Genomic DNA, 24,193 nt, shown 5'->3' on the forward strand with positions numbered 1-24,193 from the left:
AAAACCAGGAGAGGTTCTTATATTTCAGAAGAAGGGATTAATTCAAAAGAAATGACCTCAATGCCATATTTTATTTAGGAAACCTAGAGAGCACTTTGCAAAATAACACATTCTTATAATTTCACCCTCAGACGAGCCAAGCTACGACTGTCAGGGAAGGTGATGTAGGTACAGAGCATGTGGAGAGTGGTTATGTCTCTTGTCTAGATGAAGGCACAAGAGGGATCAATGGCAAGGCGTACAGATTCAGTATCTTCAGTCTTCAGTGGACACTCCATTTCTGGCACAAAACACCTGTAAAAGATGGTCGATTTAGGAGGTGACCCGACAACTTCAGCCTGTCAAACATAGCAATGGAGCAGTATGTTTAAAAAAAACAACTAATTAAGCATGCACTCAGTACCCTAAGAATTATGATAGTTAAACACAGTGATAGTCACATATCATATCACTTCAAACGGAGGTGATCCAGTAATGCTGCACTAATAAATTAGACTAACTATTCACTTTAGCTAAAGTTATTAAGTTAGCTAAAGAGTTGGGATGCTGTGTAAGACATAAATAAAGCTCAAATACAAAGGTTTGGACACTGTTTTGCATGTTTCCCTACTGTAGGGGTCTCTGCAAGCATACAGGGCTCTGAGAGGGTACAAGATGACAACTTTGGAATTCTACTAGAAACAGTCGATCATATTTGTTTGTCAAAGCTAAATCCAGGGCAAACTAGGCTAAATTAGCGTTTTTAGCTACCAGCTACAATAAGCATAAAAGTTACTGTACGGCTATCATTTGTTAACATGACGCTTGTTTTTATACATGTAATATATTTATTACCAACCTGAGAGTTTATCCGCTGGTCATTCGACATGACGAATGACTTCTGAAGTCTTAATTCAGCTCAAGACGCTGTGGATTCCCGTCAGTAACACGTTCGGTGCGCTTGTAAAATGTAGTTCTATTAATCTGCGCTTGAACCGGAACCGGATGTAAGTCCCAAAAAACTGAATTTTGGAACTGAAATTGAATTGTAGAACTGAAACTGAATGGTGGGAGTGAAACTGAAATTATTCGAGAGCTGAATTTTTAAAGGATGAAATGCAGTTTCAAAGCAAATGAATTCATTTTCAATATATAAAATTCAATTTCAATTTAGTGATGATCATTTTCAAACCATAAATTCAATTTCAAATACGACTAATTCAAATTCAGTTTTCAAAAGCATTTATTCAAGTTACAATTCAGATTCAAATTTAACTTATTCAAATTCAGTTTCTGATGGCACAGATTTCTGCCCATAGGCTTCATTATAATATAGTTAATATTGACGTAGATGCAGTTCGTGAAGATTGCCACATGTTGCTTGCTCTTCCTTTTTCTTTCATCACAAAATTATAAGGATAATCAGTTTTGTAAGTGTTGTCTCAGATAGAGAATTGAAAGCAGAGAGATTTTGGACTGGATAGAGTGTAGAAGTTATGTGAGAGAGGCCAGAAATAAACACATTGTAAAAATATTACTTAGATTTTATTATAATCCTTTGTAAAAAAAAAAAAAAAACAGTTTCATACAATCTAGTCTCAAAGGTTTTACAAATTTTGATCTGTGGGGGTCATTGTGGGAGGGGCTCTGGGACCAGGTTAGGGCTGGTGTCTTAGTTTTTTTGTTTTGTGTTTTTTTTTTTTTGTTGATGTCATTGTTCAAAAAATATAAATTGGATATTAGAAATGGGACAAATATCAAAAAAGTACTGAATCGATCACAGATTGCAAATTGATCAAGCAGAATCAAAATACTTGCACAAAATACATATCTGCTGCACATTTTCTTCTTTAAATCAGGAGGTATTTCTTAGTACTTTTAAGACATCTAGAGACTTTGGTTTACGTCCCGAGCTCTGTGACGTGAACAATTTAGCATTTATCCTTCCCATGTTTATTTCTGTTATTTAATCTATGCTGCATTTACGAACAGGGTGATGTCTCATCTGATGAAGAATACATCCCAAATTCTGCATCAGATTCAGAAAGCTCAGGAACAGAGTTGTCTATTGAGTTACCTGGACCATCAAAAAACTCCCATGCTGCTAGCATGCCTGATTTATGCGTTACTTTTGCTGAAAAAGAACAGACCATGGATGTTAACAACAACTTTGAGCACATTTTGAATGATCTTGAAACTACTGATGATCTTCATCCCGACCAAGAACCAGACAGCTCAGAGTCATGCCAGCAGAAAACAAAAGATGCATGTAGCGAAAAGAGTACTGTGGATATTAGCCAAAATGAATCCCCAACCAAGTCAACAAAATTAATCAAAAGCACAGTCAATTTTTGTTTTGTGTGTGGAAAACCTCAAACAAAATTTGCACGTCATCTGGAGACGCATGTAAATGAAAATGCTGAAGTCGCCCAGGCGCTTCAGTTACCCAAATCATCAAAGGACAGAAAAGTTCATCTTGAAAGGTTACGAAACCTTGGTAACTTCAAGCACAACTCTGCTGTTAAAACCACAGGATCAGGTTGTCTTAAAGTGAAAAGGATCTCAAAAAAGAGCAGCAGCAGCGCTGAGACATACGAGTACTGCTTATACTGTAAGGGTATGATATCCAGAAAAGAAGTTTCTCGGCATATGAAAAGATGTGCTTTAAGACCAGAGAATAATGCTGAAGAGAAGCTGAAAGATAGAGTCTTTGGTATAGCATCTACTCAATCCACAATGTCTCAGCCAATTTCAAGTGAACTCTACTCAGTACTGGGCAAGATGCACAAGGATGATGTGTCTAGTGCAATAAGGAATGATCATTATATTATGCAGTTGGCTCAGTCTCTTTTTAATAAGCATGGAAGTGACAGATCAAAGCATGAGTATATAAGACAGAAAGTAAGGGAACTTGGGAGATTACTTGTGACTTTAAATCACACAACAAGAATCCATAATATGGAAGAGGCAATAAAACCAGCCAACTTCTTTATTCTTACTAATGCTGTCAAGAGAGTTTCAGGTTTTGATACTGAAACCAGCACATTCAAAGCCCCAAGTTTGGCCCTGAAGCTCGGACATTCTCTGAGAAAAATAAGTGATATTATCATGTGTCGTGCTCTCATGGAAGAGGATCAAGAGGCGATCGATTCAATCAGGAGGTTTCACACACTTCATGAAACAAAGTGGTCTGAATTAGTTTCCCATTCAGCCTTATCAAACCTGAGTGAGGCAAAATACAACAAGGTCGACAGCCTTCCACTGACCAGAGATGTTCAGAAGCTGCAGTTATATCTTGGTCAGCAAGTGGAATCGGCTAGGGAGAAACTAGGTGATAACCCAACAGCAGGAACTTATGCAGCACTAGCAAAGGTGATCCTTTGTCAAGTGATTTTGTTCAATAGGAGGCGGGAAGGTGAAGTAGCACGTATGACTGTCAAAAATTTTGAAGATCGTGACATGTCCAAACTAAACGATGACATCAGCTCTGGGCTTACAGAAGTTGAGAAAAGGCTTTGCCAACAGTTTGCCAGAGTGGAACTGAAGGGGAAAAAAAGGACGAAAGGTGGCTGTGATCCTGACTTCTGATATGACCGATAACCTGTCACTCCTCGTTAGTAAGAGGAAAGAGTGCGGGGTATCTGAAAACAATATGTACCTTTTCGCCATTCCTTGTAGTGATGGTCACTACAGAGGGCAGTTTGGTCAGTTTGCAGATGCTTGCGGAGCTGAACATCCTCAGAACCTCAGATCAACTAACCTTCGCAAACAGATTGCCACGATAAGCCAAGTCATGAACTTGAAAGATAATGAACTAGACCAGCTGGCCGATTTCCTCGGCCATGACATTAGGGTCCATAGAGAATACTATCGACTGCCCCAATCAACAATTCAGCTGGCTAAGATCTCCAAGTTGCTCATGGCCATGGAGAAGGGAAGTGTGAAGGATATTCAAGGAAAAACTCTGGATGAAATTGGTGGTATGCATGGTTTATATGTTGTTAAATCGGCTTGGTGTTTGTGAAAATGGTTGGTCTAATAACATTTTTTCAATTTTATAGATGACATAGATGGGATGGCTACTGGATCACAGCAACTCCCTGATGCTTCCACATTGCGAGGTACTGAAATTATTGTATTCTGTGTTATAGACTTTGCAGTTGTATTGATAAAATATTTAAAATTTACATTTTTATATATTTAGATAATGTTATTGCAGTTCTGTTTGTACTTTGCTGTGTAGTTAATACCATTTACAGTGAGGAAAGTAAGTATTTGCTATTTTGCAAGTTCTCCCACTTAGAAATCATGGAGGGATCTGAAATTTTCAGCGTTGGTACATGTCCACTGTGAGAGACAGAATCTAAAAGAAAATTCCGGAAATCACAATGTATGATTTTATTAAAATATTTTTGTATATTACTGCTTAAAATAAGTATTTGAACACTTGCTTATCATGCAGATTTCTGACCCTCAAAGACCTGTTATTCTGCTTTTAAACAGTCCAACTACACTCTGCTCATGATTCTAATTTAGCAGCACCTGTTTGATGCCGTTAGCTTTCATAAAGACACATGTGCACCCCACAATCTGTCAAAAGTGTTGCAGCAACATGAGTAAAACCAAAGAGCTGTCCAACGACACAAGAGACAAAACTTTAGACCTTCACAAAGCTGGAAAGGGCTCCAGAGCCACTGCCAAGCAGCTCGGTGCGCGACAGTGCGCGTGCACGCATGTGCGTGTGCGCGATGGAGCGCGTGCAGGTGACTGTGCGTACCCTCTGCAAGACTCCTGCAGGCGCCCCTGAATGGAAGAGGCTAATGTCTTCCTCGGACTGGAGCCCCACGTAAGATCTCAGCTCGTGGGGTGTCAGTGATGCTAAGAAAGGTGAAGAATCAGCCCAGAACTACACGGGACGAGCTGGTCAATGACCTGAAGAGAGCTGGGACCACCGTTGGCAAGGCTACTATCAGTAATACACTGAGACGTCATGGTTTAAAATCATTCATCACACTGAAGGTTCCCCTTCTTAAGCCAACCCATGTCCAGGCCCATCTGAAGTTTGCCAGGGACCATCTGGATGATCTAGAGTCATGGGAGAAAGTCCTGTGGTCAGATGAGACCAAAATAAAACTTTTGGTCTAAACTCCATTGTTGGGGTTTGAGGAAGAAGAAGGATGAGTCTCATCCCAATAATACCATCCTACAGTGAAGCATGAGGGTGGAAACATCATGCTCTGGGCTGTTTTTCTGCACAGGGGACAGGACCACTGCACTGTATTAAGGAGAAGATAAACGGGGACATGGATTGTGAGATTTTGGGCCAAAACGTCCTTCCCTCAGTCAGAGCATTGAAGATGGGTTCTGGCTGGGTCTTTCAACAAGACAAAGACCTGAAGCACTCAGCCAGGAAAACCAAGGAGTGGCTCCGTAAGAGGCATTTCAAGGTTCTGGAGTGGCCTCACTAGTCTCCAGACCTCAGTCCAATAGAAAATCTGTGGATGGAGTTAAAAGTCTGTGTTGGCCCAAAACATGACAGATCTACAGAAGATCTGTGTGGAGGAGTGGGTCAAAAGACCTTCTGCAATGTGTGCAAACCTGGTGAAGAACTACAGGAACTGTTTGGCCGCTGTAATTGTTAACAAAGGCAATATTAATATAGTTTGACTCAAGTGTTCAAATACTTATTTTACAAAGAAATATACAAAAACTTGTTATAAAATCATACAATGTGATTTCCGAATTTTATTTTAGATTATGTCTCTCACAGTGGACATGTACCTATGATGAAAATTTCAGACCCTCCATGATTTCTAAGTGGGAGAACTCGCAAAAATAGCAGGGTGTTCAAATACTTACTTTCCTCACTGTATGTAATATATATACATATATATATATATATATGTATATGTATATATATGTATATGTGTATATATGTATATGTGTATATATATATATATATATATATATATATATATATGTATATGTGTGTGTGTGTGTGTGTTTTTTTTTTGTTTTGTTTTGTTTTTGTTTTTGTTTTTTTGCTAGAAAAATCTATCAATGACAATGAAGAAATATTAACTTCTGTGACTTCTGATTTGCCTCACTTCTCCGAGACTGCAGCTCAAGGTACATTTTCAATGCTGTACTCAAAGTTTGCCCAACATATCTTATGTAATGAGCTGGGATCTGTGAGTTAGTCCTGTTCAGAGACAAATCCAGTGAAATGTGCAGTAACGTATTTTAACAGCGCACATCACGTATGATAACGATGCTCTCTTGTTTCATTAATGCCACTTGCATCTCTGTTTTTCATTGCATTAAAAATGAAATCAGACTTTACTATTAACACTACTATGCTGATTACGATAACCTGGGATTGTGTATAGAACAATATTACTAACCATCAGTACATTTTTACATGGTCGATTGTTAGTTGTTCCATTCCTAATTGTGACACTAATGCTTTATGACTAGTATTTTGATGCTTCATCAGTTTTGGCCAAGCAAGATTTGGCCTGTGCAAAATCTACATCATTTCCCAGTAAACTTATTACCCAAGGTATTGTTGACTTCATCCAGTTCAGCAGCATTGCCATGTGTATAGTTAGCATAATAGAACTGGCTGTCACTGTCCCCTCTGTGCCCATGGTGTTTGATTGGTAGGCAGAAAGCCTCTTTAAGCCCATACATTTATACTGTGCAATATTTTTAGATGACCAGGGAATGATGCCTGTGTGACTTCTGGTTCACCTCCTGTCCCTGACTCAGTTACTAAAGGTATGATATAAATCAGATGCCATGTCCATCACTAGGCACTATGTGCAGTCAACACCAACATCATGTGGTTAGACATTATATAACATATAAAGAAGCTGAATGTATTTTGTGTTTACCAAGCAGTGTGATGAACTATCATGTTAATGAAAACAATCAAACTTTAAATTTTATCAGGTCTACAGTCTATTTATTATCACACACAATTTTAGACAAGTACCAGCTTGTTTTCACAGTTTTGAACACCATCTCTACCTACAAGTGCATCTCACATGATCTTTTAAACTTCAAATTTGTTTTGTTTTATTGAACAGGTTTACGTGTTTCATCAAGGCGGTGTGTGAAGAGACCATGGTCTGAGGAGGAGATAGGAGCGGTGATGAAACATATGAAGCCTTTTATTGAAAACGGTATCACTGTCACCAACCAGCAGTGTCTGAAGTGCAAAGAAAAGGAACAACCTATCTTGGAGACGAGATCTATTCAAAACATTCGAGATTTTGTGCGCAACAGAGGACTGGCCTTTAAAAAAAAAAAAAATAAATGTTAAACACTAAATGCACTTTTGACAGTCTGAGCCTTTACCTTTCTGGGCCTGATTTCAAGGTTAGTGTTCTCCTTCAAAAAGTATGTAGTTGACTTCACTGTGCTCACAGGCAGTGTTTTGTTTTGATGTGTGGTTAGCCTGAGTCTTTTAATGCCAGGATTCACTTTTATTTTCCTTCAATAATTGTTACAATGCTGTCCTTTTAATGAATTGATTATTGAGTTGGTTATATTAAATATAGTTCAGTAATTCAACAAATGTGTTGTGTGTTGATATAAGTCTTATGTATAAGTCATGGTGTCAGCCCGACTCACCCCTGGTGTGCAAAGGTGCTGTTTTATTGGTCAGCCACTCAGTGCCAGTTTCTTCAGGACAATGAAAACTCTATAATACATAGTTTGTTCTAGTTGATGCAAGCACTGTTGTGTTATGCTTCTAGTTGTTTTAATGACACTTTGACCACCTGTTAGTAGATCACAACAGATATGATCTGTGGTGTTTTATGTAAGCTTGTATGTCAGATTGTAATGCTCATCAGAGAAAACCAAAATATAGTCTTTTTATTATTTTTTAATTTATTCATCCATCCATCCATCTTCAACCGCTTATCCGAGGCCGGGTCGCGGGGGCAGCAGCCTAAGCAAATTTATTCAATTTTACTATAATGATGTATCAGTCACAGTCTTATAATACACGTTCTTTTCTAAGAAGGTTATACTTAGTGCATGTGTGAGTATATGTACAGTGAACTGGCTTTACACACCATGTGTCCTTTTAAACCAGATTTACTCAGTGTGTGTGTGTACAGTAGACTGGCTTTACACACCATGTGTCCTTTTAAACCAGATTTACTCAGTGTGTGTGTGTACAGTAGACTGGCTTTACACACCATGTGTCCCTTCAGAACAGACTATACTTTGTGTATATGTATGATGACATCACTGACCTTGTACACCAGACTGTTCTTATAGACCGAGCTACAGAAAAGTCTCTACAAACCACCAGAATGTCTGAAAAAATAGCCTTTTTATATCTCAGTCGAGCAAAGAAAATGTTTAAATTTTAAGTTGTGTATAGGTTTGCTGATTTTTTTCATGATTTTTGATATGCGTATTGTAGCTCTAGCACCTCTGGAACCCGGTGTCCCCATAGCCCTATGTCCAGTCTAATTTGCCAAAAATTTCAGAAATTGTCCCTCTAACCCAAGAAATGGTGTGTGTGTGTGTGTGTGTGTGTGTGTGTGTGTGTGTGTGTGTGTGTGTGTGTGTGTGTGTGTGTGTGTGTGTGTGTGTGTGTGTGTGTGTGTGTGTGTGTGTGTGCAATCCTTTTTTTTTTTGTCTTTTCAGTGATGAGTTGGATGATGATGTTTTTTGCACATGATCAGAGAGTCGGTAAGTAACGGCTAGTTAAACTGACATGAACATTTCTCAATTTGTTTTTATCAATTTGTGATTTCTTTTTTTTATTTCAGTTAGCATAGTCCCGCATTTGGTTTTTCAAAAACAAAACTAAATAGATTTATTTTTTTATTTTTTTTGTCTCAGGTGCAGTTTTTCTTCGTGTTGTTCCAAACAGATCACAGTTCTTTGAATATGAGCCAGTAACTTTTTACTGTGAGGGAGTCTCTCATGATAATGTTTTACATAAGTTGAAAGATAAAATACAACCATGTAGCAACAGCAATAAGAAAACAGCAACAGGATCCTCCTGCACTGTAAACGCTGTTTATGTAGACGACAGTGGAAAGCACTGGTGTGAAACTAGAGAAGGGAAGAGGAGCAACATTATCAACATCACTGTCACTGGTATGTTTGGATTAAGTAAACAATATATTGTCATATTCAAAAACAACTTTTCATTAAAAAAATTTATGCACATGGGTATTCAGCTGGTTCTGTGATCCTGGAGAGTCCTGCTGTTCCTGTGATGGAGGGAGAAGATGTGACTCTGAGCTGCAGAAGCAAGATGAATTCCTCCACCTTCACGGCTGATTTCTACAAAGATGGACTCCACATCAGCAGCAGCTCCAAAAGAATTGTGACGCTCCACAAAGTTTCAAAATCTGATGAAGGACTTTATAAGTGCAGCATTTCAGGAGCTGAATCACCAGAAAGCTGCCTGAATGTCACAGGTTAGACACTGAAGAGCTGTTTATCATTTCTTTCTGTTTTTTTCCCCCTTTTTAATACCAGTATTACAACAGAATCATGTAGTGACTCTTAACTGCATCATGTGTCAGTCTTAGGAACCTTTGGTGGTTTGGTGGAACCTGTGGTTTCTATTCTTTTAGACAAAATCAGCACAAATTCTAGCCCAATGATCACAGCTCACTTCAGTCTCCTGCTTTGTGTGATTAAACAGATTCTTTCATCACATTCATTGAATCTTCAGAGTGCAGCTGTAATGTTTACCTCATCTTACGGACTGTGTTCACCATCATGCTGGTGGCTCTGCTGCTGCTGCTGCTGGGTCTACTTCACTATGGGAAAATTGGAGCTACAACAGCTAACTCATGTTCGACTTCATGTAAATGTAACTGTCATGGCACAGGAAACAAGCAAATATGAAAAAAACAGCACAAACAGAAAACAGAAAGTGATTAATATGGGTGTATGGCCACACTATCGTGAGCATGTCCCATCTTGTCTGAACTCTGAAGGTAAGCAGGGTCGGGCCTGGTTAATACTTGGATGTGGGACTGCCTAAGAATACAAGGTGCTGTGGCTGAGGTAGAGTGGATGGAACACCAGTTGGAACGTTGACGGGTCAATCTGGGTAATGTCTGTAAAATACCACGATAACTCTGTTAAACAACTGTAAAGGAGTCACACTGTTGCTTTTTCTCTATACAGTATATAGACTTTGACACCTGTTACCTGATTACCACCACTTGTGGTGGCAATTATGTCACCTTGTGTATTTTATTCTTTAATCATACTCATTTCTTATTCATATTTGTTACTATTCAATATTCTCAGTTAAACTCATCCTCTTTAAAAGTACTTGTGAATATATTTTTTTGCATTTGTATTCTGTCAAAAATATGTACTATCTGTAGTATACCTGGTCAAAGTTGCAAAACACAAACATGTAAAAATATTTCATGCAAGTAAAAAGTCTAAACTACAACCAGCTCTTAAGTATTGGTTTGAATTTGTGCCCTTTTTTTCATATACTCACATCCCCACAACTAGTTGTGTGTCATTGTTGTTATTTTGTAGATACCTTTAAAAGTATAAGTTCACAGGCTTTCATTACAGTTGTGTGGCTATAATAGGATAAACCTACACAGGAAGAGACTACTGAGACTATTAAGCTTTCTGCATCAGATTCTGGGAGCACTACCTTGGCTTCCATGTTACAACTAATCTATAGAATTTGTTAAAATGTTGTGATGCTTTAAAGGTTTATTGTAGAGGGCTTTTTCAGTGACACATCGGAGCAAGGCACAGTGAAGCAAAGGTGCTGCAGCACCCCCTGTTGCAAAAGGCAGATATCACAGCAACTCTTGCAAAATACAAAATTCAAAGAAAACTATTTCTACAGTCTATATACTATATATTCTGATATTTATACACTTTTTTTTTAAAGAAATGCATGTTTTGCTGTGCCCCCACAACACTTACATTTTAAAACACTCACAATGACTTGCCTCTACACTTGAATTTCCTGATTTTTTATGCAGAGACCATTACAACAGATATTTAGAAAATTGATTTTTCTACTGATTTTGGCATGAAAAACCAGCAAAAGAATCTGTGTCAAAAACTGGAGCTGAAGACTGAATTGTAATGTCTACACAACAATTTTTTTTAAAAAAATATTGCTATTCTAATCAAAAATAGGACAATGAACCACTTGAGATGCAGCTTGAAATTACAGAATACAGTGAGAGTAGGGAGATAAATGCAGCATTTCTAAAATATGTGATGTACTTGTACCTTTTAATAAATGCACTGATTCACTAAGGATTACGGAGTATATATTAATGATGTGCTTCAGATATTATATTGATAATTAAGTGGATCAAAGGTCACAACAGTAATGATAACTATACTTTCCAGTGGAAATCAAATGTTTTGTGTGGAAAGTTTCCACACAAAACATTTGAGACTTCAAAGGTCAAACTGGATATCTGTTTAAAATAACCCACAATGGAAACATCTCATAATCCAGTAACATGGCAATAAATCAATAGATTTAGGCATTAAAACAGAATTAAATACTCAATTTGAATGTCCAGCCTGCTGAAGTTCAAAATATAGGCATCAGAATCAGAACCTGTAAGAATGTGGTGTGGTTGACTGGACTGTTCACACAGTTTCATAAATTGTTGATATACTCGTATTCAGGGGCGATTTTAGCCCATTTTTGGGGGGTCCTTCAGCACCCCCAAAATGAATCAAAGCACCCCCAAAGATTTCTTACTTTTTTGACAATATTTGCTGTTTTTGTGACACACTACTAAAAATATAAAAAGCATGCAGTACTTGGTTGAGACGTAACATTTCAACAACAAAAGTATAGATAACCCCCCCCCCCCTCCCCTCCCAAAATGGTTTGTTCCAGCTCGCCTCTCCCCTACTCTGAGACGCAGCGGAGCGGAGGTGTAAGTACCTGGCTGAAAACAGGACATATTAGCTACATTTAACCTGCAGTTACTCTTTATATAGTTAGGTAGGTATCAGACCATGTTTCATTTTAGCTGAAAAACATTACACCCAGGTAACCTGCAGTGTTGAAAACTTGTTTTACGACGATGTTTGCTACCCTACAATCCGTCCTACTCTGTAGTAAAATCAGCGACATTTGACCGTCCTGTTGCTCCCACTGAAATGTATACAGCCTATTTAAAATCTAAAACTTAAAATTGTCCGTAGCCTGCTGTTGTTACTACTGTCCTGTTTGAAATGGATACTAACTAGCTAACTGACTGAATGCCCATTAACCTTATAACTCCTGTTGTGTGTGTGTGTGTAGAGAGAGACAGCCAGGTTCATAATGGATATAAGGAAGTTTTTTTCAAAAACAGGAGCCACATTCAGGTAAAAGTGTAAGATCAAATGATCCGTCAATCAAAAATAATGTTGGATCAGTGTTTCAATATTTTATATCTTTTATTAGATGTTCATGTGGTTTGGTTATTTGCCTTTTGATTGAAAGCACACTAAGAGAGGACCTTTCATTAGTGATCTTAATAGTATTTTTTTCATATTAATGTAATTTTTCATCTAATTGAATACAATGTATTTGTGTATGATTGTCAGTCCAAAGAGGGAGAGAGGAAAGAGGGGAACGTGAGGAGAAAGTACAAGGTCAGGAAGAAGCAGGTAAGAAAACAGACAGGGAACAGTGACAGGCAAAACAGAAACTGTTAAACTGACAAAGAGAAAAAACCTGATTTTACTCATACAATCTAGAAGTTGTGTTCTCCCTATATTAAAGCTGCAATACAGAATCTGCAAAACAAACTGGGTTGAAACATTTTTGACCCTCTTTAACAACATTCCAACATAACATTATCATTGATTGGGGAGATTAAACTTAATGATATATTTTTATGTGGTTCAGCCACAACTCTACTAAAACCTCAGGCAGTAATAGGTAGGCCAACTTTTGGACCGTCCAGTTGTCTGTATGACTGCCACAGTACGTACATCACATTTGCACACTATCAGAAAGTGCCAAACAGCCCTGGTGGAGTGGACTGTAAAGAGAAGCAGAGTGCTCTGTTTATAATCTAAAAATGTTTTAAGCTAGCTTGTTTCAAAGATTCTGTACTGCAGCTTTAAATGTTTTCCAAAAGCACACATAAATTACCTTATCAGTGTTTCTCAAACTTTATACAGTGTGTACCATTGGGAAAATGTCAAGCTCTCCCAAGCACCACTATGAAAGCATGAAACTCATAAATCTTACAACACAAAATTAGTATTATTAAATTAGTCAAATTAGTATCTGCAGTAAAGATTTTTTTATACATTGCCTGTGGTAGAATGTATACAAAGTTGCCTCCATTTTAATATTTTTTTTATTAATATTTTGTAATAATTTATTCGTAATAACTTATTCTGTTTTGGGAGTATTTTTATGTATCTGTATTATATTATACATACTCATTAAAAGTGAATCTCTGGCCAAAAAATGCACTCAGTTTACTTTTTACTCACTATGAGTATCATTCATTATTCTCCCCCAGTAATTAAGGTTAGGATATGTATTTTTTTTTTTATTCCAATCCATTCTTCTTTTGCAGCATTTAAATAAACTTTATCAGATTTGATGATTTTGTTACAGACTTTTCAAAAAAGTGTTTTGTTTTTCTTTCACAAATGTGGGATTAAATTGTGTTAAAATGTACACAACAGTGATGTCATGTTTTGAGACGAGGACCCAGGCACAGAGAGACTTGATGAATTTAAGAATCTTATGATTTAATAAAGAAATTTGCAGACTTGCACAGAGATGGTAAAATTATGATGACTGATAACGGAGACGAAGACAACAGACGGCGAGGACAGGGAGGAACAGGGGTTTAAATGCACCAAGGAGACAGTCAGAGAGAACTCGGGACAACTGGAGACATTTAAGGATGCAGGGACTGACAGGGATAGGGAAGAAGTCTCATCGTGACGTGTAAAGTTTATTTTGCCTGGCTGGGCAGCTCTCTGGGTGCTCAGCACCCCCAAAGCTCTGATCCTAGAATCGCCCCTGCTCGTATTTTACCAAAATTCGGGAATAGCAGATTAAAAAAAAAAAAAAAATCTTGCTTTTGGCATATTAATGTTGACTTTCTTGGCACACTTTACTGATCCTTGGACCCCTGATTTTATGAAACGTTATGGCGTCATTTTGAACCCATAGGTTATCATACTGAAACAACATTAAAAAAGCCCTTTCCATGTCCTTTCATATGATATATTCCTTAATACAGTGTCTTAAAAGTTGAAGTTTGAAGACAATCCATACAAAATTGTGGTTAATTTTTTTTTTTTATGCCAAAACAAATCAATTATCTCACGTACAGTCAAACGTCATACTCAAATTAGATAATGTATACAGTAGCTTGCAAAAGTATTCGGCCCCCTTGAACTTTTCCACATTTTGTCACATTACAGCCACAAACATGAATCAGTTTTATTGGAATTCCACGTGAAAGACCAATACAAAGTGGTGTACACGTGAGAAGTGGAACGAAAATCATACATGATTCCAAACATTTTTTACAAATAAATAACTGAAAAGTGGGGAGTGCGAAATTATTCAGCCCCCTGAGTCAATACTTTGTAGAACCACCTTTTGCTGCAATTACAGCTGCCAGTCTTTTAGGGTATGTCTCTACCAGCTTTGCACATCTAGAGACTGAAATCCTTGCCCATTCTTCTTTGCACACAGCCATTCTAGAGTCTGGTTAACATAAAACTTGTTATATGCACCTTTTTTCCTTCAGTATGTTGGATTTATAGGAAAATTTGACAGGTTAACACAGAAAGACAGACAACCATTCACATCTATGGGCAATTTAAAAACACCAATCAGCCCAACCCCAGCATGTCTTTGGACTGTGGAAGGAAGCCAGATTACCCAGAGAAAACCCATGCAAACACAGGGAGACCATGCAAACGCCACACAGAACTCATGTTGTGGTTTGAATTCAGAACCTTCTTGCTTTGAGGCAACGCTGCTACCCACCACGCCATTGAGCAGTCTCTCTGTACTTTAAAACAATTAGGGTAGCTATGATTTAGTGCTGTCAGCGTTAATCTCGTTAAAATGACATTAACGGCATAACCGCATTAAAGAAAATCTCCGTTAACGAGTTACCGCTGATGGGGCTGCACGCCGTCAATGCGTTAGCGTGGTTAGCTCATTAACGCAGCTAACCACCACGCACGGGGCGATCCGCGGTAACTCAGTTCTCATTCCTGTGGTCTCAGGTTAGACCACAATAAATAGCAAGAGCATTTATGTGAAGTGTGTATTCATTTTGTGCCTTATTATAACCCCACTGATTTTCCTATGGTTTGATGATTTTGGTGATTTTGTGATATTGCATGTCCAGCAACTAATTAGACTCATGCAAATGTAAAAACCACCCAATTAAATTTTTCTTGAGTGAACAAGACGAACAGGTCCAGGAATGGTGGACCTCTTTTACACCTTAATTCTGCAGACTCATATACTTTGAAGACATTATGACTAAACAAACTGCACAGGAACAGGAAACCCGCCCTCCCCCAATGATATACTTCAGTTTATTTTAGTCTGCTACTCAGTTAGTCAGCAGCAAGACAACATGGTGATTACAACTCCCTGCTTCAGACTATGTGAGTAATTGTTGTTAGGTTTCTTTTTTTATTTTAAGATTTACTGTATATATGTCTGTACATCAAATAATTTTTGGCTTTCCTGTGCTGATCTAGTAATGCTTGAAGTTATTCTGCTGGGGACACATGTTCGAAATGGCTTTAACCAAAAAATGGGCGAGTACGTTAGAGACGCTAATAAAATAAATAATCTTTTTTTACTTTTTTGTGGGATGAGTAAGTTGGGGTTGACTTAAACATTCAAGTCTGTTGATGTTTGTTAAAATCCTTTTAGATTTAATCATCTTTTAATAACACATTTTATAAGAATTTTGATTAATCTGTTAACTATAAATCTTGTGATGTTTCTAATTTTCAGGTGCAGCTACTCTTCATGTGTCTCCTAACAGACTCCAACACTTTCAGTATGAGCGTTTATCTTTTGATTGTGAGAGCCCTGATGGTTCTACTGAACTGAGAGGAGTCAAAACCACTGAGGAAAAGTTAGAATCTTTTAGTCCAGTATGTAACAGTAAAAGAACTTCGTCTTCATGCACAATTTCTCAAACTTATCTAACAGACAGTGCAGAGTACTGGTGTGAGGTTAAAGGGGGTCAGAGAAGCAACAGTGTCAACATTACCATAACTGGTAAGTTCATCATATTTGTGAAATTAGTACATAGTTTTATTTTAAAATTAGGTGAGATTTATTATCCACTTTGTCTTGTTTGGTACTGAATGTATTTGTCATTTAGACTTTTTAAAAAGTTAGAAAAACAAAAACAAAAAAACATTTTGCTTTTTATTCAGGTGGTTCTGTGATCTTAGAGAGTCCAGTTTTCCCTGTTTTTGAGGGACACAATGTGACTCTCCGCTGCATAAACAAGACAACTCACATCAACCAAAGTGCAAATTTCTACAAAGATGATGTCCTCATAGACCGGAGCCCTTCTGACAACATGCACATCAACAGTGTTTCCAGCTCTGATGAAGGACGATACAAGTGCAGCATTTCTGGTGTTGGAACATCACCAGAAAGCTGGCTTCATGTCAGATGTAAGGCTAAAACTATATTTAGTTATTTCTATGGCTGGGCTTCATAGAGAGAGAAATGTGACTCCAACATTTAGATTTCTGTTTTTTGGTCTTGAAGAAAATGTTATAAATGTTATAAAAATGACGTTACAATTTTTTATGTTTAAACTCAGAAATATTACACATGCTATGATATTTATAAACTTGTACCATTGCAGCAGATGCTTCACCAGAGACCCTGTCAGATGACTCCAATTCCAATCCTGACTTAATCCTGCTGTGGATTGTGTTGCCTATTTTAGTGATAATATTGATGCTGCTGGTGGTCAGATTTCTTAATACTTGCAAACACAGAGGTAATTCAGTTTTTCAGTTTACATAATTTCTAAGAATAGTCTTGTTCCCTATTCATTTCCCTACTTTTTTTTTCTAATGCTGGGTTTTTCTTTTCTATTCATCAGTTTCCTCAAAGACATCAGCAGCGACAAACTCACATGGAGACCATCCAGGAGGTGAGAGAGAAATAATTATCACAATTGTATTATTGTATTTCTTGCTTGTTACCAATTTTATGGCCTTCTATCCATTTATTAATTTAAATTTGTTAACCAGTCCAAATCAGGGTCACAGTGGGAGTAACTTCATCAGTATAAATCGATTAAAATTGTATCGCGTTTGAGAGACTGAATGATACCATTGCTAGTAGGTTGACATTTAAGAAAATTAAAATAAAAGCTAAAAGTGAAGTGTGGTATTTTTACATGACATATGCTGCACAGAAGGATTATTTTTGTGTCTGCTCAGTATGTCATATGTGGTTTTTTTGTTTTCGACACTGGTGATACTTTGATAATTTAAAACTCTGTCTTAGGTCAAACCACAGCACAAAGCCAGAAAAAGAAGCGTGAGGGCTACCAAAACACAGCTTTAGAGTCATATATATATATATATACAGTTAAGCCCATAATTATTCATACCCCTGCCAAATTTTGACTTAAAGTTACTTTTATTCAACTAGCAAGTTATTTTGTGACTGGAAATGACACAGGCGTCTCCCAAAAGATAATAAGATGATGTACAAGACGCATCATTGTGGAAAAAAAAATATTTCACAGCTTTTATTTACATTTGAGCAAAAAGTATCATGTCCAGAATTATTCATACCCTTCACAAACTGTCACAGTCTCTGGGAGAATCCAAAGTTCCATACCATTCCAAATAGTCAAAGCTGTTCTAAAGCATCCTAATTACCCTGATTAATTGGGAATAGCTGTTTTAATCAACTCAACAGGTGAAAAACAGCAGCTCTCTGCAGGTGGTTTGTGGACAGTCATGGCTAAGACAAAGGAACTCAGTGAGGACCTGCGGCTGCGCATTGTGGCTGCTCACAAGTGAGGAAAGGGCTACAAGGCCATATCCAAATGTTTTCAAGTTCCAGTGGCTACAGTGCAAAGTATTATTAAAAAATACAAGATGTTCCGCACTGTGGAAAATCTCAGAGGACGTTGTCGGAAGCCAAAAGTGAAACCTGTGTTGGCCAGGAGAATAGTGAGAGAGGTGAAAAAGAATCCAAGGATCACCACCAAGGCCATTCTGGTGAATCTGGGCTCTGCTGGTGGCAATGTCTCAAGGCAGACAGTCCAACGGACACTGCACACTGCTGGGTTCCACGGATGCAGACCAAGGAAAACGCCACTTCTCCAGATAAGGCACGCAAAAGCTCATTTGGCCTTTGCAAATGCTCATCTGGACAAAGAAGAAGATTTCTGGTCTTCAGTGTTATGGTCAGATGAAACAAAAATTGAATTATTTGGTCACAATGATGTTGCCTTCATTTGGCATAAAAAAGGAGAAGCCTTCAACCCACAGAACACCATCCCCACTGTCAAACATGGTGGTGGGAACCTAATGCTTTGGGGGTGTTTTTCAGCCAATGGACCAGGGAACCTAATCACAGTAAACAGCACCATGAAAAAAGAGCAATACATGAAGATTCTCAACGACAACATCAGGCAGTCTGCAGAAAAACTTGGCCTTGGGAACCAGTGGACATTTTAGCACGACAATGACCCAAAACATACAGCAAAAGTGGTGAAGAAATGGTTAGCAGACAACACCAGTAACGTTTTGCAGTGGCCTAGCCAGAGTCCTGACTTGAATCCAATTGAGAATCTGTGGAGGGAGCTAAAGATCAGGGTGATGGCAAGAAGACCCTCCAACCTGAAAGATTTGGAGCTCATTGCTAAAGATGAATGGGCAAAAATGCCTGTGGAGACATGCAAAAAGCTGGTCTGCAATTATAGGAAGCGTTTGATTGCTGTAATAGCCAATAAATGCTTTTCTATTGATTATTGAGAAGGGTATGAATAATTCTGGACATGATACTTTTTGCTAAAATATAAATAAAACCTGAGAAATATTTTTTTCCACAATGATGCCTCTTGTACATCGTCTTATTATCTTTGGGAGACACCTGTGTCATTTCTGCTCAAAAAGAACTTGCTGGTTGAACAAAAGTAACTTTAAGTCAAAATTTGGCAGGGGTATGAATAATTATGGGCTTAACTGTAATATATATATATATATATATATATATATATATATATATATATGTATATATATATATATATATATATATATATATATATATATATATATATATATATATATACATACATACATACATACATACATACACACACACACACACACACACACACACACACACACACACACACACACACACACACACACATAACCTCTCTTGCCCAGGGATGATTCTTCCTTTTCAGGTGATAGCTCTGAACAACCTGTTTACACCACTGTGACCATAAACAACACACGACAAACTCAAGAACTTGGTTCTTATGTTATGAACATTTAGATATTTTATTGAACATGATGTTTTTCACATAACTATGTGTTGATCACTTTTGCTTTGTCACATGCTCACATCATGCACATCAGCACGTAAATCAAGGCAACAGAAGTTTTGTGAATGTTGTGTTCCTCTCTTATCGTTATTTTATTATTTCTCTTATTTAATTAATTGAATTTTTTTTTAGAATAGAATAGAATAGCTTTTTATTGTCACTGTTACAAGAACAGTGAAAGGCAGTTTGGCATCTCTCCATGTGTGTGGAGTACACAATAGCGTAAGTATTTACACAATGACAAATTTACATTTACACAAGAAAGATATGTACAATGAATAAGGAATAATAACAACAAGGAATAATACCAAAAAAATATGTAAAAAAGCAGGAGATAAATACATTTACTAAAAAACTTCTGCTTTCCTGTGCTCTTTTTTCTGGTATCTGTAAACATGGATAAGCAAAGAGTAGGTGCTGGTGATAATACACTGAGCTTTCTACACTTCTGCTTCAAATGAAAAAAAGTTTCATCGTGCAGGTCAAAACTGTGGAAGTAAAGTGCAACTTTTATTGTTTCATTTAGAATAAACTTTGAACACATCCACTTTAATTTATGAACAAACCTAAACATTGCTGAGCTTAGCACAAAGAGATGCCCAGGAAACACAATATTTTCAGCTTCATCTACAACCAGTCAGTTGCTATCACCCCTGTAACAAAGAAATGTTTTGAAAAGCTGGTCACATTAGGGCACTCCTGGCTCACAGTTTCGACAACCACCAGTTTGCTTACATGTCCTGATGTAATAGTGACATTATGTTCCTCTGGTTGTCAGATTTTCTTAAGATTCCAAATTAGACCTAATGAATAGTGAATAGCAAATACAGGGAGTGCAGAATTATTAGGCAAGATATTTACTTGTTTTAAGTAGGAACAGTATAGGTGTAAAAAAAAAATTAATGACTAAAAAAAAAATATGCTTGACGGTGGAAAGAAATATTTTAATACAATTAGGTCGCAGGTCAAATCTCCACAAATACACCACAAAGTGGCAGATTTTTACCAATTTTTCATATGTTTTATTTAACTTGCAAATTCCTCCATATATATTTCCACAGTTGTTAGCCTGTTTGTTGTATATTATCCATGACATGATTCATTTTTTTTTTTTTGTGGTTTATGGCACCGGTCCCCAACCCCCGGTGCCATAAACCAAACGTGAGTCGTTTGGTACTGGGCCGCGAGAGTTGAGGCTCAGATGTGAAATTCTCAGGGTTTTTATTGTTATTTTTTTTTTTAATCACTTTTATCGTTAACTCGGTTTCCCTGGGTCTTTTCCCATGTGTTATGACTAAATCTTCCTTTTTTGATACTGGTACTGGTTTTATTTTGTTGTATTTATTTAAGACACCTTAAAGGCCGGTCCTTGAAAATATTGTCGGACATAAACCAGTCTGTGGTTGGGTCAAGATCTCTGTCTAAATAAATAAATAAATCTGGGTAAATTCCCAGATGATTAAACATGCAACTATTTTACTGGTAATACCTGAAATGAGTAAAGAAAATCAACAGCCTATTTATGCAAGATAATTCATAATTTTATTGGGGGTTATACAGGGAGTGCAGAATTATTAGGCAAGTTGTATTTTTGAGGAATAATTTTATTATTGAACAACAACCATGTTCTCAATGAACCCAAAAAAACTCAATATCAAAGCTGAATGTTTTTGGAAGTAGTTTTTAGTTTGTTTTAGTTTTAGCTATTTTAGGGATATCTGTGTGTGCAGGTGACTATTACTGTGCATAATTATTAGGCAACTTAACAAAAAACAAATATATACCCATTTCAATTATTTATTTTACCAGTGAAACCAATATAACATCTCCACATTCACAAATATACATTTCTGACATTCAAAACAAAACAAAAACAAATCAGCGACCAATATAGCCACCTTTCTTTGCAAGGACACTCAAAAGCCTGCCATCCATGGATTCTGTCAGTGTTTTGATCTGTTCACCATCAACATTGCATGCAGCAGCAACCACAGCCTCCCAGACACTGTTCAGAGAGGTGTACTGTTTTCCCTCCTTGTAAATCTCACATTTGATGATGGACCACAGGTTCTCAATGGGGTTCAGATCAGGTGAACAAGGAGGCCATGTCATTAGTTTTTCTTCTTTTATACCCTTTCTTGCCAGCCACGCTGTGGAGTACTTGGACGCGTGTGATGGAGCATTGTCCTGCATGAAAATCATGTTTTTCTTGAAGGATGCAGACTTCTTCCTGTACCACTGCTTGAAGAAGGTGTCTTCCAGAAACTGGCAGTAGGACTGGGAGTTGAGCTTGACTCCATCCTCAACCCGAAAAGGCCCCACAAGCTCATCTTTGATGATACCAGCCCAAACCAGTACTCCACCTCCACCTTGCTGGCGTCTGAGTCGGACTGGAGCTCTCTGCCCTTTACCAATCCAGCCACGGGCCCATCCATCTGGCCCATCAAGACTCACTCTCATTTCATCAGTCCATAAAACCTTAGAAAAATCAGTCTTGAGATATTTCTTGGCCCAGTCTTGACGTTTCAGCTTGTGTGTCTTGTTCAGTGGTGGTCGTCTTTCAGCCTTTCTTACCTTGGCCATGTCTCTGAGTATTGCACACCTTGTGCTTTTGGGCACTCCAGTGATGTTGCAGCTCTGAAATATGGCCAAACTGGTGGCAAGTGGCATCTTGGCAGCTGCACGCTTGACTTTTCTCAGTTCATGGGCAGTTATTTTGCGCCTTGGTTTTTCCACACGCTTCTTGCGACCCTGTTGACTATTTTGAATGAAACGCTTGATTGTTCGATGATCACGCTTCAGAAGCTTTGCAATTTTAAGACTGCTGCATCCCTCTGCAAGATATCTCACTATTTTTGACTTTTCTGAGCCTGTCAAGTCCTTCTTTTGACCCATTTTGACAAAGGAAAGGAAGTTGCCTAATAATTATGCACACCTGATATAGGGTGTTGATGTCATTAGACCACACCCCTTCTCATTACAGAGATGCACATCACCTAATATGCTTAATTAGTAGTAGGCTTTTGAGCCTATACAGCTTGGAGTAAGACAACATGCATGAAGAGGATGATGTGTACAAAATACTCATTTGCCTAATAATTCTGCACTCCCTGTAGTTTTCATCATCACTGATGTTACTGTGGTCGTCTGTCCTCTCACTCCGGCTGTATCTCTCCATTAGATGATGAAATGTTATATTCTAGAGCCATTTACTACACCTTACGCCCGGGTGAGATTAAACTCAAAGGTAAGATTAACTTTGATTATACCTCATGTCTTACATTCAGATAATATGTAATATGTGATGGTTATTAAATATTAAATACAAAATATTAAGAAAACTAACGGTTTGTGGCAAAATTTTAATTGCTGTGAAGTTAATATTGGTGTGTAATACGAATCCACCTTTAGAAAGATACTGTTTTAGTTCTTTACGTCTTGTATATTTGACAGGTTGCAGAAAGAGAACTGACTGAAGACAAAATCACATCTGAGTGAAAGTGAAGTCGATGAAGTAATCCACATTTATCACATATTGTTATTGCAATTGTACAAGTTGTACATCATCTGCTGGGTTTGGTGTGAATGTCTGCAATCTGTTATGTGTGTCTTCAGCGAGAAACAGCTGTCCGACTCACATAGTTATAAAAACAGATGAAGTTCACATACTAACAAATGTGTCTGTCTCTTATGTAGAAGGTAAAAAATCACTTGTTGCTTCTGCTCTTTTTGCTTGTGCATGAATGCTTCTCAGAAGAAAAGAGCTGCTGCAGCTCATTTCTTTTGAACAGCAAGTACTCACTGTGGTCAACCACTAATGTAAATGTGTTGCTTTGTTTTTGAAAACAGATGAACCAAATTTGTGGTAAGCAGTGAAATATAACTGCACAGTTTGGTACTGAGCATGTCTCTACATAAAATAAATATTCTGTGGCTTATTTCACACTGCAGCAGCAGCTGTTCAGAAGAGTTACAGAAAACACGCTGATTTTGTTTTGTTTTACATTTTTTTGTCAGACTGTATGAAAGCAGAAGTCAGAAGCTGAGTGAGTGTAATACTATAATTTAAACATCTTAATGGGATTTAGATGGTAAGAGGTGGTGCTCAGCTTGTTTCTGCTTGACTTTAACTATTTTTAGACAACATACTTGATAGGCTATATATCAGTTCCCAAATGTCAGAACAGTAAGAGTAGCAAGTCATATTTTGCATGGTTGGTTAACAAGGTTTCAAGTCGAGCTTCAACATGCAACAAGAAATGGGAGTGAGACAAAACGTTTTTTTGAGTGTGCAATTTATTGAAAACAACTATTAAACTGAAACAGGCTGTTTTAAAGGTGATCAAACGTTTAGGACCATACCTCAAAAAAACAAAACAAAACAAAAAAAAAAAAAAGGAGGAACACCCCCCCACACACACACACACACACACACACACACACACACACACACACACACACACACACACACACCCCAAAACAGAAATCAAAGTTTCAACCATCAACACAGTAATGAGTAACTTCACCATTATTGTTGATCACTTCAAAAATTTGTTGCGGCATGCTTGATGCAAGGCTTTCCATGAGTTGAGTGGGAACATTCCTCAAAATGGTGA

General features: G+C 37.6%; 4 protein-coding genes across 4 annotated transcripts in view; all 4 read left to right on the plus strand.

The window, feature by feature from the left end:
* LOC120433948 overlaps positions 1 to 3,567 on the plus strand; it is a 16,533-nt gene extending 12,966 nt beyond the window's left edge. Inside the window, exon 13 of the mRNA XM_039601115.1 lies at positions 1,972 to 3,567. Within this exon, the coding sequence (XP_039457049.1) occupies positions 1,972 to 3,567 (1,596 nt within the window). The remainder of the gene's footprint in view (positions 1 to 1,971) is intronic.
* LOC120432712 lies at positions 2,930 to 6,675 on the plus strand. The gene is made up of 3 exons (XM_039604887.1): positions 2,930 to 3,959; positions 4,041 to 4,100; positions 6,028 to 6,675. The coding sequence occupies exons 1-3, from the start codon at positions 3,569 to 3,571 to the stop codon at positions 6,177 to 6,179; spliced, it is 603 nt and encodes a 200-aa protein (XP_039460821.1). The 5' UTR covers positions 2,930 to 3,568; the 3' UTR covers positions 6,180 to 6,675.
* Positions 6,676 to 8,603: 1,928 nt separating this feature from the next.
* On the plus strand, positions 8,604 to 10,407 carry LOC120439446 (Fc receptor-like protein 5). Its single transcript, XM_039610434.1, has 4 exons — positions 8,604 to 8,694; positions 8,848 to 9,108; positions 9,192 to 9,434; positions 9,665 to 10,407. Exons 1-4 carry the CDS (start codon positions 8,652 to 8,654, stop codon positions 9,868 to 9,870), a joined length of 753 nt encoding a protein of 250 aa, XP_039466368.1. The 5' UTR covers positions 8,604 to 8,651; the 3' UTR covers positions 9,871 to 10,407.
* A 5,358-nt stretch (positions 10,408 to 15,765) lies between these two features.
* On the plus strand, positions 15,766 to 20,378 carry LOC120433952 (low affinity immunoglobulin gamma Fc region receptor II-like). Its single transcript, XM_039601121.1, has 6 exons — positions 15,766 to 15,790; positions 15,989 to 16,258; positions 16,420 to 16,665; positions 16,863 to 17,000; positions 17,106 to 17,156; positions 20,356 to 20,378. Exons 1-6 carry the CDS (start codon positions 15,766 to 15,768, stop codon positions 20,376 to 20,378), a joined length of 753 nt encoding a protein of 250 aa, XP_039457055.1.
* Positions 20,379 to 24,193: the final 3,815 nt, after the last annotated feature.

Source organism: Oreochromis aureus, linkage group 3, assembly GCF_013358895.1.
Source record: "Oreochromis aureus strain Israel breed Guangdong linkage group 3, ZZ_aureus, whole genome shotgun sequence".
NCBI lineage: Eukaryota > Metazoa > Chordata > Actinopteri > Cichliformes > Cichlidae > Oreochromis > Oreochromis aureus.

Bases quoted from the DNA above. Each gene is read 5' to 3' on its own strand.
- LOC120432712 (XM_039604887.1), top strand. From the start codon at position 3,569: ATGACCGATAACCTGTCACTCCTCGTTAGTAAGAGGAAAGAGTGCGGG. The intron at 3,960-4,040 runs GTATGCATGGTT...TCAATTTTATAG, and splicing joins AACTCTGGATGAAATTGGTG to ATGACATAGATGGGATGGCT. The intron at 4,101-6,027 runs GTACTGAAATTA...TTTTTTTGCTAG, and splicing joins TGATGCTTCCACATTGCGAG to AAAAATCTATCAATGACAAT.
- LOC120439446 (XM_039610434.1), top strand. From the start codon at position 8,652: ATGAGTTGGATGATGATGTTTTTTGCACATGATCAGAGAGTCG. The intron at 8,695-8,847 runs GTAAGTAACGGC...TTTTTGTCTCAG, and splicing joins TGCACATGATCAGAGAGTCG to GTGCAGTTTTTCTTCGTGTT. The intron at 9,435-9,664 runs GTTAGACACTGA...GTGATTAAACAG, and splicing joins AAGCTGCCTGAATGTCACAG to ATTCTTTCATCACATTCATT.
- LOC120433952 (XM_039601121.1), top strand. From the start codon at position 15,766: ATGGCTTTAACCAAAAAATGGGCGA. The intron at 16,259-16,419 runs GTAAGTTCATCA...CTTTTTATTCAG, and splicing joins TGTCAACATTACCATAACTG to GTGGTTCTGTGATCTTAGAG. The intron at 17,157-20,355 runs GTGAGAGAGAAA...TCTGGTTGTCAG, and splicing joins ACATGGAGACCATCCAGGAG to ATTTTCTTAAGATTCCAAAT.